At 36.1% G+C, this 15,631-nt stretch overlaps 5 protein-coding genes across 10 annotated transcripts; 3 read left to right on the top strand and 2 right to left on the bottom strand.

Moving 5' to 3' along the window:
• Positions 1–722: 722 nt before the first annotated feature.
• On the top strand, positions 723–3,784 carry AT1G11990 (O-fucosyltransferase family protein; the record flags this gene model as incomplete). 2 transcript variants are annotated; one of them, NM_101071.3, is made up of 11 exons in its annotated part: positions 723–1,132; positions 1,385–1,477; positions 1,550–1,688; positions 1,766–1,827; positions 1,913–2,001; positions 2,108–2,228; positions 2,319–2,462; positions 2,540–2,641; positions 2,753–2,898; positions 2,986–3,226; positions 3,312–3,617. In NM_101071.3, the coding sequence occupies exons 1-11, from the start codon at positions 803–805 to the stop codon at positions 3,615–3,617; spliced, it is 1,773 nt and encodes a 590-aa protein (NP_172663.2). In that variant the 5' UTR covers positions 723–802. The 2 variants fall into 2 exon arrangements, with proteins under 2 accessions (NP_172663.2, NP_001322356.1); NM_001332016.1 differs by having other exon boundaries at positions 725–1,132; positions 1,595–1,688; positions 2,540–2,898; positions 3,312–3,784.
• A 223-nt stretch (positions 3,785–4,007) lies between these two features.
• RUB3 (ubiquitin-related protein 3) lies at positions 4,008–4,244 on the bottom strand (the record flags this gene model as incomplete). The annotated part of the gene is made up of 1 exon (NM_101070.1): positions 4,008–4,244. One exon carries the CDS (start codon positions 4,242–4,244, stop codon positions 4,008–4,010), a length of 237 nt encoding a protein of 78 aa, NP_172662.1.
• A 949-nt stretch (positions 4,245–5,193) lies between these two features.
• Positions 5,194–5,493, bottom strand: AT1G11970 (Ubiquitin-like superfamily protein; the record flags this gene model as incomplete). The annotated part of the gene is made up of 1 exon (NM_101069.1): positions 5,194–5,493. The coding sequence occupies one exon, from the start codon at positions 5,491–5,493 to the stop codon at positions 5,194–5,196; it is 300 nt and encodes a 99-aa protein (NP_172661.1).
• A 323-nt stretch (positions 5,494–5,816) lies between these two features.
• Positions 5,817–10,297, top strand: AT1G11960 (ERD (early-responsive to dehydration stress) family protein). Of its 3 annotated transcripts, none has more exons than NM_101068.6 (12): positions 5,842–6,090; positions 6,644–7,033; positions 7,127–7,282; positions 7,361–7,496; positions 7,569–7,670; positions 7,753–7,872; positions 7,956–8,036; positions 8,116–8,456; positions 8,536–8,781; positions 8,868–9,192; positions 9,364–9,597; positions 9,732–10,297. In NM_101068.6, exons 2-12 carry the CDS (start codon positions 6,720–6,722, stop codon positions 9,990–9,992), a joined length of 2,316 nt encoding a protein of 771 aa, NP_172660.5. In that variant the 5' UTR covers positions 5,842–6,090; positions 6,644–6,719; the 3' UTR covers positions 9,993–10,297. The 3 variants fall into 3 exon arrangements, with proteins under 3 accessions (NP_001320707.1, NP_172660.5, NP_001320706.1); NM_001332015.1 differs by lacking the exon at positions 5,842–6,090 and adding an exon at positions 6,154–6,419 and having other exon boundaries at positions 9,732–10,196; NM_001332014.1 differs by having other exon boundaries at positions 5,817–6,090; positions 8,868–9,597; positions 9,732–10,208.
• A 500-nt stretch (positions 10,298–10,797) lies between these two features.
• Positions 10,798–15,384, top strand: AT1G11950 (Transcription factor jumonji (jmjC) domain-containing protein). 3 transcript variants are annotated; one of them, NM_001332013.1, is made up of 14 exons: positions 10,798–10,958; positions 11,169–11,257; positions 11,539–12,104; positions 12,191–12,306; positions 12,387–12,486; positions 12,597–12,729; positions 12,806–12,869; positions 12,955–13,651; positions 13,730–14,059; positions 14,140–14,421; positions 14,497–14,569; positions 14,652–14,737; positions 14,818–14,937; positions 15,042–15,384. In NM_001332013.1, the coding sequence occupies exons 3-14, from the start codon at positions 11,553–11,555 to the stop codon at positions 15,114–15,116; spliced, it is 2,628 nt and encodes an 875-aa protein (NP_001322575.1). In that variant the 5' UTR covers positions 10,798–10,958; positions 11,169–11,257; positions 11,539–11,552; the 3' UTR covers positions 15,117–15,384. The 3 variants fall into 3 exon arrangements, with proteins under 3 accessions (NP_001322575.1, NP_001322574.1, NP_172659.3); NM_001332012.1 differs by having other exon boundaries at positions 10,951–11,257; positions 14,652–14,708; NM_101067.6 differs by having other exon boundaries at positions 10,951–11,257.
• Positions 15,385–15,631: the final 247 nt, after the last annotated feature.

Below are 15,631 nucleotides of genomic sequence, written 5' to 3'. Positions count from 1 at the left end.
TTACTTGAATTTTTATGATGTTTTTAAAGTACAAATTTAGTTTAAGGCTAATTATTGTTTCAACACACTAAAAGTCCTGGTAGGCTCTATATACACATCAAGGTCAGATTCTAATTTTAATACAAAGTTCTAAAGTCAGAATTCAAATTTAATACAAAGTTCTTTTGGTTTCTATTAGGAAAATCTTAAGCTACTAAAATCAACATATCGTTACTTGTGAGGTTAACTGTTAAACCACCTTTTGCTTACCAGTAAACCCTATTAAAAGAAAATAGTAAAACCTAATGCTGGTAGGTTCTAGAGATACATCAAGGTCATTTTCATATCAAATTATACCGGTAGGTTGCTTTGTTAACGGGTCTATTATTTGCTTCTTGAAAGCAAAACAACACATAACTTTTACATGTATGTTAACTGTTTATAGATCCTAACTTAGCAAGTGAAATGATATTTCAAGTGGTGCCTTGGTGGAATGTTAAATTGTGATAAATTAAAGATATTTATAAGAAGAAATAAAAAACACTAAGGTTGTTTCTGTTAATAGCTAAACTATAGGACTAACATTAAACGTTAATGATGTTCGAAGTTTTCTAACGAAGAGAATAACAGACACACTGAAATTCAAATAATCTCTCTCTCTCTCTCTCTCTCTCACTATCTTCGTTAAATTCGGCAAAGCTTTCGCTTTCTTATTTATGGAAATTTCTTTCATCCTTTAGTTTAGTCTCTCTCTCTCTCCCTTTTTTGTCAATTCAGAGACAGAGAGGAGAGAGAGACCAAGAAAAGGAGACTTTTGTTGATCATGGGACAAGAAAGACCTAACGACGAAGAGAGACCCGAGTCACGTGATCTTGGGGTCTACGGATGTTCACCGCCTCATTCGCCGCGTCTCGGTCCGACCAGGTTCTACGTCTTTGCTGGAGACCCGAATCCAAAACAAACGATAAAGCGATGCAAGAGGAAGAGAATCCAAGCTTGTAACGATCAAAGAACGGCTAAAACAGCTATTGGCGTTATGGCGATTTTGGGTTTCTTTTGCCTCGTTAATTGGTTCATGCTCTCTCGCCTTCACGAAGGTCGGGTCTGGCTTCGAAGAGGACTCTCTGAGAACCCAAAACATGTTTCTGCACAGGTCCAATGATCGTAATCTTCATTGACATGTTTCCTTGATTACTGACGTTTCTTGCGCTACACTCATTTTCACATACAACAAAAAAAGCTTTTTATTTATAAAAACAGAGAAGATAAGAAAAATGATATCTTAGTTGAAATAAAATATTGTGTTGCATAACTGAATTATTATATGGTGGTAATTGACTATATGAAGAGTTGTGTTTTGTGCTTAAAGTTTCATTTGATCTAAACTTTTTGTTGTGTGAATCAGAATGAAGAGCGTAAAAAGTTTGAAAAACAGAAGATGAAATATAATGGAACATATGGTAGAATGTTGAGTTTGGCTACTGATGCTTTGGCAGAGGTAAATATATTCTTCACAAACCAATCTTATCCTTCCTAATTCTCAGTAACATTGTTTTGTTCTTTTTAATAGGGAATGCGTGATAACCGTTATTGTAATGGTTTTGATTTTGAGCAGAACAAACTTGAGACCAAAGACTTATGGCAGGAGCCGAAGGAACAAGCTTCGGCGTGGAAGCCTTGTGCGGATCAACGTTCTTTGACTCCTGACGGTCTCATTCAATCTCTCTCTTTATAAAATTAGGTTAAAGCTTGTTTCCTATGGAGTTTAACTTGCCTGATTTTTTAGATGGCAAAAATGGATATATTATGGTAACTGCAAACGGAGGGATTAATCAGCAAAGAGTTGCTGTAAGTTTTCTTCTCCTTGTCCTTCAAATTTATCTTTCAAATTCTCTAGTGACTATAAGTCTATAACCAATGGATTTCGTCATAGGTATGTAACATTGTTGTTGTAGCTCGATTGCTCAATGCGGCTCTCGTCATTCCCAAATTCATGTTAAGTGACGTTTGGACAGATGCAAGGTAACTATTGTAAGCTCTCCGTCCTCTATCTCTCATTTTCTAGCCATTTTTGAGGTTTTTACATTTGTAACGATGTATTGAACTTTAATTAATACTTCATATATAGTCAGTTTGGAGATATCTACCAAGAGGAACATTTTATGGAGTACTTGTCGCCCGATATTCGGATAGTAAAGGAGCTACCAAAAGAGCTTCAATCTCTTAATCTTGAAGAAATCGGTAGCGTCGTGAGTTATACATTTCTCCCCAAATCTTGACGCGAACAGTCTCATCTTTCTTCTCTTTTTGTTCATGTTTTGTCACTTTTACCTCTTAAGGTGACAGATATAGAAGTGATGAAAGAAGCCAAACCAGACTTTTATATGACACACATTCTCCCTATACTACTCAAGAACAGAGTAATCCATTTTGTCGGATTCGGAAACCGCTTAGCCTTTGATCCATTACCGTTTGAGTTACAGGTAGACATTTTTTTTACTCTACGCGCTTCTATATATCTCTGATTATAGCTTCTTTATCTAAACCTTTTTGGAAGTAGAGGCTTCGGTGCAGATGTAACTTTCATGCGCTAAACTTTGTCCCGAGGATACAAGAAACTGCGGCATTGCTCGTGAAGAGATTACGGGGCAGTGGATCTTACGTTGCACCACTTGATCTACATCTCCTCGGTCCAAAATATGCTTCCTTAATCTTGGACAATAAGTCTGATTCTCCGGTGCAGGAGGAGGCGGCTTCTTCTTCTTCTTCTAAGTACCTTGCTCTCCATTTACGGTTTGAAATCGACATGGTGGCTCATTCTCTATGTTACTTCGGAGGAGGTGAAACAGAACAGAAAGAGTTGGATTCTTACCGCCAAAAACACTTTCCATCTCTTTCAACTTTAACCAGAAAAAAAAAGTTTGTTCCTTTTACTTCAAACTCAAGCTTCCTTGTCTTCGATTCTAAACCTAATTTGCTCTGTTTTTGTTTCTTTTCTTTATTCAGATTCCGATCTGCGGATGTTTTGAGGACAGAAGGACTTTGTCCACTAACACCCGAAGAAGCCGTGCTTATGCTCGCGGCTCTTGGCTTCAACCGCGAAACCCGAGTTTTCGTAGCTGGTGCAAACATATATGGAGGATCAAAACGTTTAGCCGTGTTAACTAGCTTATACCCGAATCTAGTCACCAAAGAAAAGTTACTAACAGAATCCGAACTACAACCATTCAAAAACTTTTCATCTCAGGTAAAACTTAAACATAGACAAACCATCAAATCCTAAGTAAAAACCAATTTTGTATTAATCTTTTTTTCCTTTGGTTTATGTGTAGCTAGCGGCATTAGATTTCATCGCTTGTGCTGCAGCAGACGCTTTTGCGATGACGGATTCAGGGAGTCAGTTATCATCTCTTGTATCGGGTTATCGGATTTATTACGGAGGAGGGAAATTGCCGACGATAAGACCGAACAAACGGAGACTTTCGGACATATTGTTGAAGAACAGTACGATTGAGTGGAACGTGTTTGAGAAAAGAGTAAGAAAAGCGATTAGACAGACGAAACATGTATTCGCTAGACCTAATGGACGCAGCGTTTACCGTTACCCAAGATGTAAAGAATGTATGTGTCATGCATGAATCAATAATATTTGATCATTTTTTTGTTTTCTTTTTGGGGTCCGGTTTTGGTTCAATTTATCCTATTTTGTAACCTCTTAAGAGTTGAGTTTTCTGTAATGATATATGTTTTTTTTTCATTATATGATTGAAGAGTATATCAAGATTTTGGTGTGCACATGATATGTGAGATTTATATGTTTCTTATTAATTGAATCCTACAAAAATTCAATTAAAACACAATAAAGAAACACTCCTCTAAAACTAGGTCAAAGTTCAGAATCTTCATAGAACCAAAAGCAACCAATATAACATAAGCAAATCAAACAGAAGAAAAGAAAGAAAGAAAAAAATTAGAAAACCAAAACAATTGACATAAACCTAGCTAGTCTTATTGTAACCAAACCTAGATTAGCAACAACCACCTCTAAGGGCAAGAACAAGATGAAGAACACTACCACGTTCTAGGTTGTAATGTTTGGCGGTTAAATCATCAGCAAGTTGTTTCCCAGTGTAGACGATCCTTTGATGAACAGGAGGAATGCCTTCTTTCTCTTCGATTCGTTCTTTGATCCGCTCAATCGTGTCCGTTAGCTCAATCTCAATGTCTATTTGTTTTTCCGTCAGAGTCTTCACTTTGATCTCCATGCTTACTCAAGTTTTCTCTCTCGCTCTCAACCTTGTCTTTTGTCTCTCAAATCAAAATATATATATCTTCGGATAGTTAAAAGCCTTGAAGGATTTGGAGTTATTTCCTTTTTTTTAGGCATTGGAATTTCCAAAACAAATCCATTATTTAACATATTTTAGTAGATTTTATCAGATCAATAAAAAATTCATTAACGTTTAGCAAAATTAAGGTAAAAACTGAAATACCTTTTATCAAGTAATCCATTAATAATCTTTCTTTGTACTGAAAAAAAACCCAATCAAATTTCATGGTTTACTTGATACTTCTAGAAGTTTTAATAAAAAATAAAATAAAAATTGAAATTCACCCAAAAGTCCTTTAAGAACTTATCCAAACTTAAAAACAGTTCAAATATCAAATTCATCCCTTTTTATATTGACAATTGAATATTATGGTTGAGTGTTTGAAAAACAAAAAAAAATTGATGAATTTGTTTTCTTTCTTTTTTGCCGTCCGGTTTTGGTTCGATTTATCCTTATTTTGTAACCTTTTTAATCGAGTTGAGTTTTCTCATTTCTGTAATGAATATTTGTTTATTTATTTATTATGTGATTCAAGAGAATATCAAGATTTTGGTGTGACATTCTAATTTACCAGATAAGGTTATTTGCAGGTTTATTGTTCTAAAAGGTTCATATTTTTGTAGAATCACAACCCACCTAGTAACATTAATTGACGAGAATACCAAAATTTTCGGATTTGTCAGACTAATTTGCTTCTTATCAATTAAATCCTACATAAATTCAACATAAAACATACAAACAAAACAAAAACTCCTCTAAAACTAGGTCTAAAAGTCAGAATTTTCATAGAACCAAAAGCAGTGATTAACATTGAGAAATACAACAGAAGAATAAAAGAAAAAAATAGAAAACCAAGACAATAGAACCAAACCTCGATCGATTATCAAAAACGATGAATAACACTACCACGTAGTCGGTTATAATGTTCGGCGGTTAAATCATCAGAAGGAATGCCTATTTCCTCTTCGATTCCTTCTTTGATCTGTTCAATCTTGTCCATGGGATCAATCTCAATGTCGATTTTTTTTTCACTAAGAAATTGAGATTTGACTTTGAAACGCTGTCGTTCAGCAATCTCCCGCTTCCCATGTGAATTTAAAGTATTAACGTGGTGGCATTCACGCTCCAACTTGCGCGTGACATTCTCCAGAAGCTCGATCAATGCATAACCCACGTGGCACATACGCGACTTCCACTGTTGCCGCCCCACGTGGCAGCTAGCTGATTTTAGGATCAAATCTAATACCAATGCACTAAATTAATTATAATAATTACTTAACAATCTACGGATTATCTTCTTACTTCATAAGATCCTTATATTTTCATTACACTTTGACTCATTCCTTTCAAATTCTCATATTCACTGATTGAATACAGTACAGCATAAGACATGTGTTTAAGTGAAGTAAACGCTTTACTAATCAGTAATCAAGGATTCAACTAGAAAAAGGGAGCCACAGAGACAAAGACTATACGCAGACCAACGTCACCCTCAACCTTTTTCTATTCACCCAATGCTAAAGAACAAAATAAAAAAAAATCTTTCCATTGTCAAACATTAAAAAGTAAAAAAAAAAGTTCTTCATCTTCCTCGTCCTCACTTTATTCCTATTCCGTGTTTTTTCAGCGTTTTCCACAGCTAAAAACCGACATAGCTTCTCTATTTTTGTTTCCTGGGTGTATGTATGTACAGAGAATAAGACCGATCTCTCCAAGATCTCTGTTTTCTGAAGAGTTGGTGAATACTGTTTAAGCTTCTCTATAAGAGTGTCATTCCAAGGTATCTCTTACTTCTCTAATTTGGTGTTTTTAGCTTTGTCTTCAATTTCTTCTTCAATTTTAATTTCTATGTATTTGAGTAATCTATAAGTTAGATTGCTTATACAGAAATTCTAGGAAAATGGTATTTCTTTGTCAAAAAGAGACGTTACTGCAAAAAAACACTTCTTTTTCTGGGTTTTGGGTCTCTTTGAGATTTTGATCTAGGAGTTGAATTGAATTGAAATCTTTTCTTAAAGGTTCTAGTCACTGCTATACTAGTGCATAAATTCTGTTCTTTTTATTGATTACTAGTAATATGAAAATGAGAGGAACAAGAGACGTATTAAGGTATGATATTAAAATGTAGAGATATATCTTCACTCTTTTTGGAATACTCTGAAAATCTTATCTTACCAATTCCTCTTTACCAATTTCCTTTTCGGTAAAATGTAGAATTTTTTATATCTAAGAAATATAAATTTCCATAATCTGTACATATATCACACGCTTTTTGAATGAATATTTTTGTAGGTGAAGTTTTTGATTTCAAAGGGTTCGAATTGATTTTGCAGGTGAAGAAGAAGCGTTTGATTCCCAAAGGAGATTCATTTATTTGATAAATAGATTTAAGCTAAGAGTTAAAAAAAGATGGCAACACTAGGAGATATTGGAGTAGCAGCAGCAATCAACATACTCACTGCAATCATCTTCCTTTTGGCATTTGCAATCTTGAGGATTCAACCATTCAACGATAGGGTTTATTTCCCTAAATGGTATCTCAAAGGTATAAGAAGCAGCCCTTTGCATTCAGGTGCTCTTGTCAGCAAGTTTGTCAATGTTAACTTAGGCTCATACCTCCGGTTCTTGAACTGGATGCCCGCGGCTCTAAAGATGCCTGAGCCTGAGCTTATTGATCATGCTGGATTGGATTCTGCTGTCTACTTGAGGATTTACTTGATAGGGTACTAATGTTTTTGTGATTTGCTTGTGAAAGGTTGTTGCTTTTGATTAGTATGATCTTAAAAACTAATGTTGTTTTCTCTGTTTTTTTTCAGGCTTAAGATCTTTGTACCGATAGCGTTACTTGCTTGGTCGATTCTTGTACCTGTCAATTGGACTAGTCATGGTCTGCAACTAGCTAAGCTTCGTAATGTGACATCTAGTGATATTGATAAGTTATCCATCTCGAATATCGAAAATGGATCAGACAGGTTTGCAAATTATCCCAAAAAATCTCATATTGATGATTCTTTCTTCCCTCTGTGACTTCAAAGTTTGTACTTTGGAAGGTTTTGGACTCACCTTGTGATGGCTTACGCATTCACATTCTGGACTTGCTATGTTCTTATGAAAGAGTATGAGAAAGTAGCTGCTATGCGTTTGGCATTTCTCCAGAACGAGCAACGGCGCCCTGATCAGTTCACGGTAAAGCAATTATATGTGATCAGTTTTGTTTCTTGATGTTAGAACCTTGGACTGAGCCAGTTACTTTCCCAGGTTTTGGTTAGGAACGTACCAGCGGACCCAGATGAGTCCATTAGTGACAGTGTGGAACATTTCTTTCTAGTTAACCATCCGGACCATTATCTTACGCATCAGGTTATAAGCTCATTCATTGCTTAGAAAGAATCAGTCTTTTTCCTCGGGTTTTGTTTAAATTATGGAAGTTGATTATACCCAGGTTGTGTACAATGCAAACGATTTGGCAGCATTAGTAGAGCAGAAGAAGAGCACACAGAACTGGCTTGACTATTACCAATTGAAGTATACAAGGAACCAGGAACATAAGCCGAGGATAAAGGTAACTGAGTGGTCTTAGACACAAACTTAAAGAAGCTTGTCTTGTATCTAATCTGTTTCATGTTGTGTTCTTTGGGAAACTAGACGGGTTTTCTCGGGCTATGGGGAAAGAAAGTTGACGCAATCGATCATTATATAGCTGAAATCGAGAAATTAAACGAGCAAGTAAGTATCATTTCTTCCTACAACGGTTTCTCAGTTGGAAATAATCAAACTTGACTTATCTTTTCGGTTTCTTGATTAGATAATGGAGGAGAGGAAAAAAGTGAAGAAAGATGATACAAGTGTAATGCCAGCCGCTTTTGTCTCGTTTAAAACACGGTGGGGTGCTGCGGTTAGTGCACAGACTCAACAGTCGAGTGATCCGACTGAATGGTTAACTGAATGGGCTCCCGAGGCACGAGAAGTGTTTTGGTCGAACCTTGCAATACCTTATGTCTCTTTAACAGTAAGAAGACTTATAATGCACATTGCATTCTTCTTCCTCACTTTCTTCTTCATGATTCCAATAGCCTTTGTTCAATCCCTTGCAAGCATCGAAGGCATTGAGAAAAATGCTCCTTTCCTGAAATCCATCATCGAGAAGTAATGTTTCTGTCTCTTACTCTCTCCATTGTATTGCCTACTTATATGAATTAGATGTTGAATTTGCTATGTTTTGCAGCGATCTTTTCAAATCGGTTATCCAAGGTTTTCTTCCGGGTATCGTGTTAAAGCTCTTTCTAATATTTCTGCCAAGCATTTTGATGGTAATGTCGAAGTTCGAAGGGTTTGTATCGTTATCATCGTTAGAGAGAAGAGCGGCTTTTCGATATTATATCTTTAATCTCATCAATGTCTTCCTCGGAAGCGTAATCACCGGCTCTGCATTTGAACAGCTTGATTCTTTCCTAAAACAATCCGCAAAGGAGTAAGTTCCCTTTTCTCTTTCTCTGTCTCCATTGGAACAGATATAGATCCTTGAGCTTATGTATTGTTGCACTTGTCACTTGTTAGGATTCCTAAGACGGTTGGGGTAGCGATACCGATAAAAGCAACGTTTTTTATCACATATATAATGGTGGACGGTTGGGCTGGTATTGCAGGGGAGATTCTGAGGCTGAAACCTCTTATCTTTTTCCATATAAAGAACTCCTTATTGGTGAAAACCGAAAAGGATAGAGAAGAAGCAATGAACCCGGGACAGATCAATTATCATGCGACAGAGCCTCGGATTCAACTCTACTTCCTCCTCGGTCTTGTCTACGCTCCTGTGACTCCAGTTCTACTCCCTTTCATTATCATCTTCTTCGCATTGGCTTACCTTGTCTTTCGTCATCAGGTTAGTAAAACAAATTCTGTTTCTTCTTTTAACATCTTCAAGATTCTTTTCTCTTGTCAAGCTTTTCCAAATTTTGGTTAAACCAAGATTCTTCCTTTGTTATAACACAAGCACACTAAACCTTCTCTACTTCTTGAACTTTCTTGCATTGCTGATTTTGCCTTTTTGCAGATCATAAATGTGTATAATCAGGAATATGAAAGCGCGGCTAGGTTCTGGCCAGATGTTCATGGTCGTATAATATCAGCATTGATCATCGCACAAATCCTTTTGATGGGACTATTAAGCACTAAGGGAGCTGCTCAGTCCACGCCTTTCCTACTCTTCTTACCGATCATAACCTTTTTCTTCCACCGGTACTGCAAAGGCCGGTATGAACCAGCATTCCTCCGTCACCCCTTGAAGGTTAGTAGATAAAAATCTCACTTTGTTACTAAAACCATATTCATAAAACAGAGGTTTTGTCACTTGTTAAGTAACTCTATTTGGTTTGGTTTGGTTAAGTATATGTTATTGATATCATAAGGCTCGGTTTACAGGAAGCTATGGTCAAAGATACATTGGAACGAGCAAGAGAACCCAATTTTAATCTGAAACCGTATCTTCAAAAAGCATACATTCATCCGGTTTTCAAAGACAACGACTATGAAGATAGCCGGTTTGATGAAATATCCGGTTATTGCATCGAAGATTCGGATGAAGAGTGTGTTACTGTACCGACCAAACGTCAGTCCCGGATAAATACGCCTGCTGTTAGCCATGCAAGCCGCGGTTCTTCGCGTTCACCACCCTCAAAGTAAGACACATTGATTCACTTAAACCGGGTGTGGATATATACGGTATAGAAAGAAACGATATCAATTGGGAATTTTAGTTATTTAGTCAGATTTTGTATATTATGAGAATATTTTTGGTTCTGACTTTTGAGTTGTTTTCAGTATATTAAAAAATTCTTTACTGAAGTCCCATCGAAATTTATGTAACAATTGTCGAGGAAAAACAAGCCAATGCTAAAGAATCTATCTCCTTATTGCTCACACCATAGAAAAAGAAAAACCAAACATCTGTCGATAAACAGCATTGGAATTGGTTTCCTTCTATTTTTAGTAGATTAACTTCCATTTAAAAAAAAACCAAGACACTTTAGTCTCTTTTGATTAGTCAACACTTTATTGTAGATATTTTCTTCATAAAAAAACTTTCTCCTTAAATGCTAACAATTTAAAAAAAATCTGACCACCATAATAGTAAATGCAAAAAAAGAAGATTAAATACTCATAAATGTAGAATGGTAAGTCGTATTTGCTTTTTATATCAAAATTAAGATACATTGTACACAGTTTGAATGTTTATATCTCTACATACATATTAAGAAAAAAAATATTTTCTTTGTGATGGGAAAGAAAAAGAAAATAATAACATTTCTTCTATAGCCAATCAAAATAACATATTTGTTGACCAAAAATTTGAAATAGAAAATACATTTCTTTATTTCCAACTGTACTAACATATCTGTACATTATTTACAGAATCAGAAATTCATAGATTTTAACGTCCAAGTCTGTGATATATATCAAACTAAAAATCTTAAGTAGGAATAAAATCTGCATATATATCGTGTATTCCGATGATTAATTGAATTGAATTGCTTTCTCCGATAAGAAATGAAAAAGCTTCGGTGGATGTGACTGAGAGCGAATCGGTGCTTCGGTTCTAAAATCGTCACGCGCGACTGAAGAGTGCGTGGTTCCACTCATATCCAAAACGTACGGTACTACGAAACAGTCGCTAGCAGCTTACTTTAGAAGCGCTCATAAAAACTTTTGTTCCTTTGACTGTTAAATTTTGTACTTCTTTCTCTTTTTCTTTTTTTTAAATCTCTCAGAAACTCTTAAAGAACAACATTTCGGACATATCTTTCTTCACAATCTCATGTTTTTTTAAATTTCTTCTTTGTTTCATGTCGGACTCAACAGCTATCCATCGCCTCACTGTCTCTCACCGGAATCTAGGGTTGTCCAGGAAGAACTCTTCTGTGTTTGTTTGATTTGAGCTAATCAGAAAGGTGATGATGCTACTCTCTCTGACATATTTCCGTGATTTTTTTAGTTTCTGTCGTTTCATTTTCTCAGTTCTTGTTCTACTTTTATTCTGTTCTTGACTCGTGTTAATCTCTTTGTTTGGTTTTGTCTCTGTGATGTTAAAGTTTTAAAACCTCTGTATTGTTTGATTCAACAACCCATTCGTAATCTGTGAAACCATAGTTTGATATTAGAAAAAGATTGGAGTCCAATTAAATTGAGTCTGAATTTGAATTTTCTGACGATTTGGTTATGGAATTGGCAGGTGAAATTGAGAAAATGGAGGGTGAAGTTGCTACTAACGGAGTGATTCTCAAGCATAATGGTGTAAAGGATATTTCTTTAGAAACTTGTTGGCCAGAGAAGAAGAAACCGGTTGAGGCAACGAGTCTTAGCAGTGGTTCATCAGACATAGAAGAAGAGATTAGTGTGGAATGTCCTAAGCGAGTGGCTAATCAAAGACGGAAACGGTCTAAAGCTGATGAGATTAAAACGAAATCTTCAAGAAAGAGGAAATGTGATGATGAGAACAAGTGTGAAGAGAATGAGAAGAAGCAGAGGAGCTCTGTTAAAAAGAGAGCAACTACATGGAAAGAAGAAGAAGTTGTTGTTGATGATGAAAAGAAATGCGAACAACAACTCCAACTAGTTCCTTCCAGCAAGGCAACATCTCGAAGCAGGAGCAAGAAATCAGTCAGTGTGGATACTTGGTTGGTTAACAACGAGATTGATGTTAGCGCTTTGAGTTCGCGTTCTGAGTCTGAACTTTCGGATTCTTATCTGAAAACCGAGTACTTTAATGACTGCAGAAGCATGACAAGGAGTTTAAAGGTAGCATTTGTTCTTACACAATGAGAAAACATCATGTGATGAAACTGTATTCAACTTTTTTCTGATTTGTTTTCTTCCCTACACAGGCAAATTTGGGAGAGCTTGCAATTTGCCATCAATGCTCTAAAGGGGAAAGAAGATATCTTTTCATTTGCACCTTTTGTGAAGTGAGGTTGTATTGTTTTCCATGCATAAAGAAATGGTTAGTTTCTGTTCTTACATTTTAATGACACTGCCTATAGGTTTCAATATCGTCAATTACAATCTTATGATTTGTGACAGGTATCCCCATTTGTCCACGGATGATATCCTTGAAAAATGTCCCTTTTGCCGAGGAACTTGCAACTGCTGCACATGTTTGCACTCTAGTGGTTTAATCGAGGTATGAGTTGCATTCTTAACAAAATATGTGGTGGTTGTTTATATAGATCAAGAACCGCAAGTTCGATTTTTGTTTTGGTGTGAATAGAGATGTATCTATTTGTCTTGCAGACATCTAAGAGAAAGCTCGATAAATACGAAAGATTTTATCATCTTCGCTTCTTGATTGTGGCGATGCTTCCTTTCCTGAAAAAGTTATGCAAAGCACAAGATCAAGAAATCGAAACCGAGGCTAAGGTTCAAGGTATATATGGTTCTCCCTTTTACTACTAAGACAAGATTTTTTCTTGCTACAAGATAACATATTGATATGTTTATAGATTCAATGGCTTCTCAAGTTGATATATCCGAGAGTCTATGCTCAAATGAAGAGCGTGTCTTCTGGTAAGTATCATCCTTTTGTTGCATGTGTTTGAAGAGTTACATGACATCTATCTTATATATCACTGAAATGTCTTTGTTGCTCTAGTAACCACTGTGCAACATCAATTGTTGACTTGCATCGAAGCTGTCCAAAGTGTTCATATGAATTGTGTCTGAACTGTTGCCAAGAGATCCGTGGAGGTTGGCTTTCTGACCGCCCGGAATGTCAGCTACAATTCGAGTACAGAGGGACCCGGTATATACATGGCGAAGCTGCAGAACCGAGCTCTTCTTCTGTTTCCGAGGATGAAACTAAAACTCCATCCATCAAGTGGAATGCTGATGAAAATGGAAGCATACGGTGTGCGCCAAAAGAGCTAGGAGGTTGCGGGGACTCTGTGCTGGAGCTTAAGCGAATCTTACCAGTGACTTGGATGTCAGATTTGGAGCAAAAGGCAGAAACATTCTTAGCCTCTTATAGTATCAAACCGCCAATGTCATATTGTAGATGTTCTTCTGATATGAGTAGTATGAAGAGGAAGGCAGCTTCGAGGGACGGATCTAGTGACAATTACCTTTATTCTCCTGATTCTTTGGATGTCCTGAAGCAAGAAGAACTTCTGCATTTCCAAGAGCATTGGTCCAAAGGTGAACCAGTGATTGTTCGAAATGCTCTTAACAACACAGCTGGTTTAAGCTGGGAGCCAATGGTGATGTGGCGGGCTTTATGTGAGAATGTTGATTCAGCAATTAGCTCTAATATGTCTGATGTCAAAGCTATCGATTGTTTAGCTAATTGTGAGGTAGAAACTCATTTTCTTATAAAGTTTCTATAGCTGTATAAGAGGTTATAAAGCTCATTTTGTTTCTTGTTATTTCAGGTGAAGATAAATACTCTATGTTTCTTTGAAGGATATAGCAAAGGAAGAACATATGAAAACTTCTGGCCTGAGATGCTGAAGCTGAAGGATTGGCCTCCTTCAGACAAGTTTGAAAACCTTTTACCTCGTCACTGCGATGAGTTCATTTCCGCATTACCATTTCAAGAATACAGCGATCCTAGATCAGGAATTCTCAACATTGCTACAAAACTTCCTGAAGGACTTCTTAAACCAGATCTTGGTCCAAAAACTTATGTTGCATATGGGACTTCAGATGAGCTCGGTAGAGGAGATTCAGTCACTAAGCTTCACTGTGATATGTCAGATGCTGTAAGTTTCAGAATTGTTACTTAGTACTGTTAAATAATAATACGGTTTCTCAGGTGTATAACGGTTTTTTGTTTTTGTAGGTTAATATTCTGATGCATACTGCTGAAGTAACACTAAGTGAGGAGCAAAGGTCTGCAATTGCAGATTTGAAACAGAAACATAAGCAACAGAATGAGAAAGAGCTTCAGGAGCAAAATGGTTTAGAGGAAGAAGAGGTTGTGAGTGATGAGATTGTGGTTTATGATGAAACAAGTGGTGCACTTTGGGACATCTTTAAAAGAGAAGATGTTCCTAAGCTTGAAGAGTATCTAAGGAAGCATTGCATAGAATTCAGACATACTTATTGCTCTCGTGTTACAAAGGTAAGAAATAATCCACAAAACGTTTTCAGTTCCGAGTCTTAGAGGTTATTGTGCTGATAGGATTCTTTATGTTAGGTGTATCATCCAATACATGATCAGTCATATTTCTTAACCGTGGAGCATAAAAGAAAACTCAAGGCAGAATTTGGTATGGTTACTTGTAACTGTAGTAACTGTCACTTACCGACATTGTATTCTTACGTTTTTGTGTTTGTTTGTTTGAACTAAAGGGATTGAGCCATGGACATTTGTGCAAAAGCTAGGAGAAGCAGTGTTTATTCCAGCAGGTTGTCCTCATCAAGTTCGGAATCTCAAGGTTATTATTTGAATGGAAGCTGTCCTATTAACTAAACTTTTTCTCATTATCTTTAACTTGTATTATGGATTTTGATACAGTCGTGCACAAAGGTAGCTGTTGATTTTGTTTCCCCTGAAAACATCGATGAGTGTCTCCGTTTGACTGATGAGTTTCGACAACTCCCTAAGAACCATAAAGCCAGAGAAGACAAACTTGAGGTGATTCTTTTTCTGATATTTTCAATTTTGGATTAGCAACTTCTGTCAATGGATACAGTTTTGTTTGTAGTTGAATCTTGTTTTAATCTTTGCCATGTGAACAGATAAAAAAGATGGTGATCTATGCAGTTGAACAAGCTCTGAAAGAAGTGGAGACATTATTGCTAGATCGCAGCTAAAAGCTCTATAGCTTTGTTGTTGTAGGATTAACAGCAGATTTTGTAGAATTGTTAAAGCCATGGCTATTGTAGTTGGCTTTTGCTGTGATATATGTATGTAAAAGAGACAAGTGTCTCTTGAAAAGAATGATTTCCTTTTTTTCAAATGGGATTTTGATGTAACTTTTCCTTTTCCGGTCTGTTTTGGCATATGAATGAATATTTGATGTAAGCTTCTTTTGTATAGTTTTGTATCTTTACATCATTTTGAGAGCAAATGAAAGTTTATGATATGAGAGCATCATAGATTCATAGTAGCAAATACAATTGGTTCAGTTGTTGCTTGCAAATTTTTACTGCAGTAAATATGGATTGTTTTGTTTTCAAAGGTTTTAAAATGACTTAATACATTAATTTCCAAAGGTTTTGTTTTAAGGTATTTTTTTTTTTTTTCTAATTGTATAGAAGGAAATACAATAATTAATATTCCTAGTCAAATTGTATAATTTTCATACCATTTTCTGACAATTTCAATT

This window comes from Arabidopsis thaliana, assembly GCF_000001735.4.
Source record: "Arabidopsis thaliana chromosome 1 sequence".
In the NCBI taxonomy this organism is placed as follows: domain Eukaryota; kingdom Viridiplantae; phylum Streptophyta; class Magnoliopsida; order Brassicales; family Brassicaceae; genus Arabidopsis; species Arabidopsis thaliana.
This window is presented reverse-complemented; position numbering and strand designations above follow the sequence as displayed.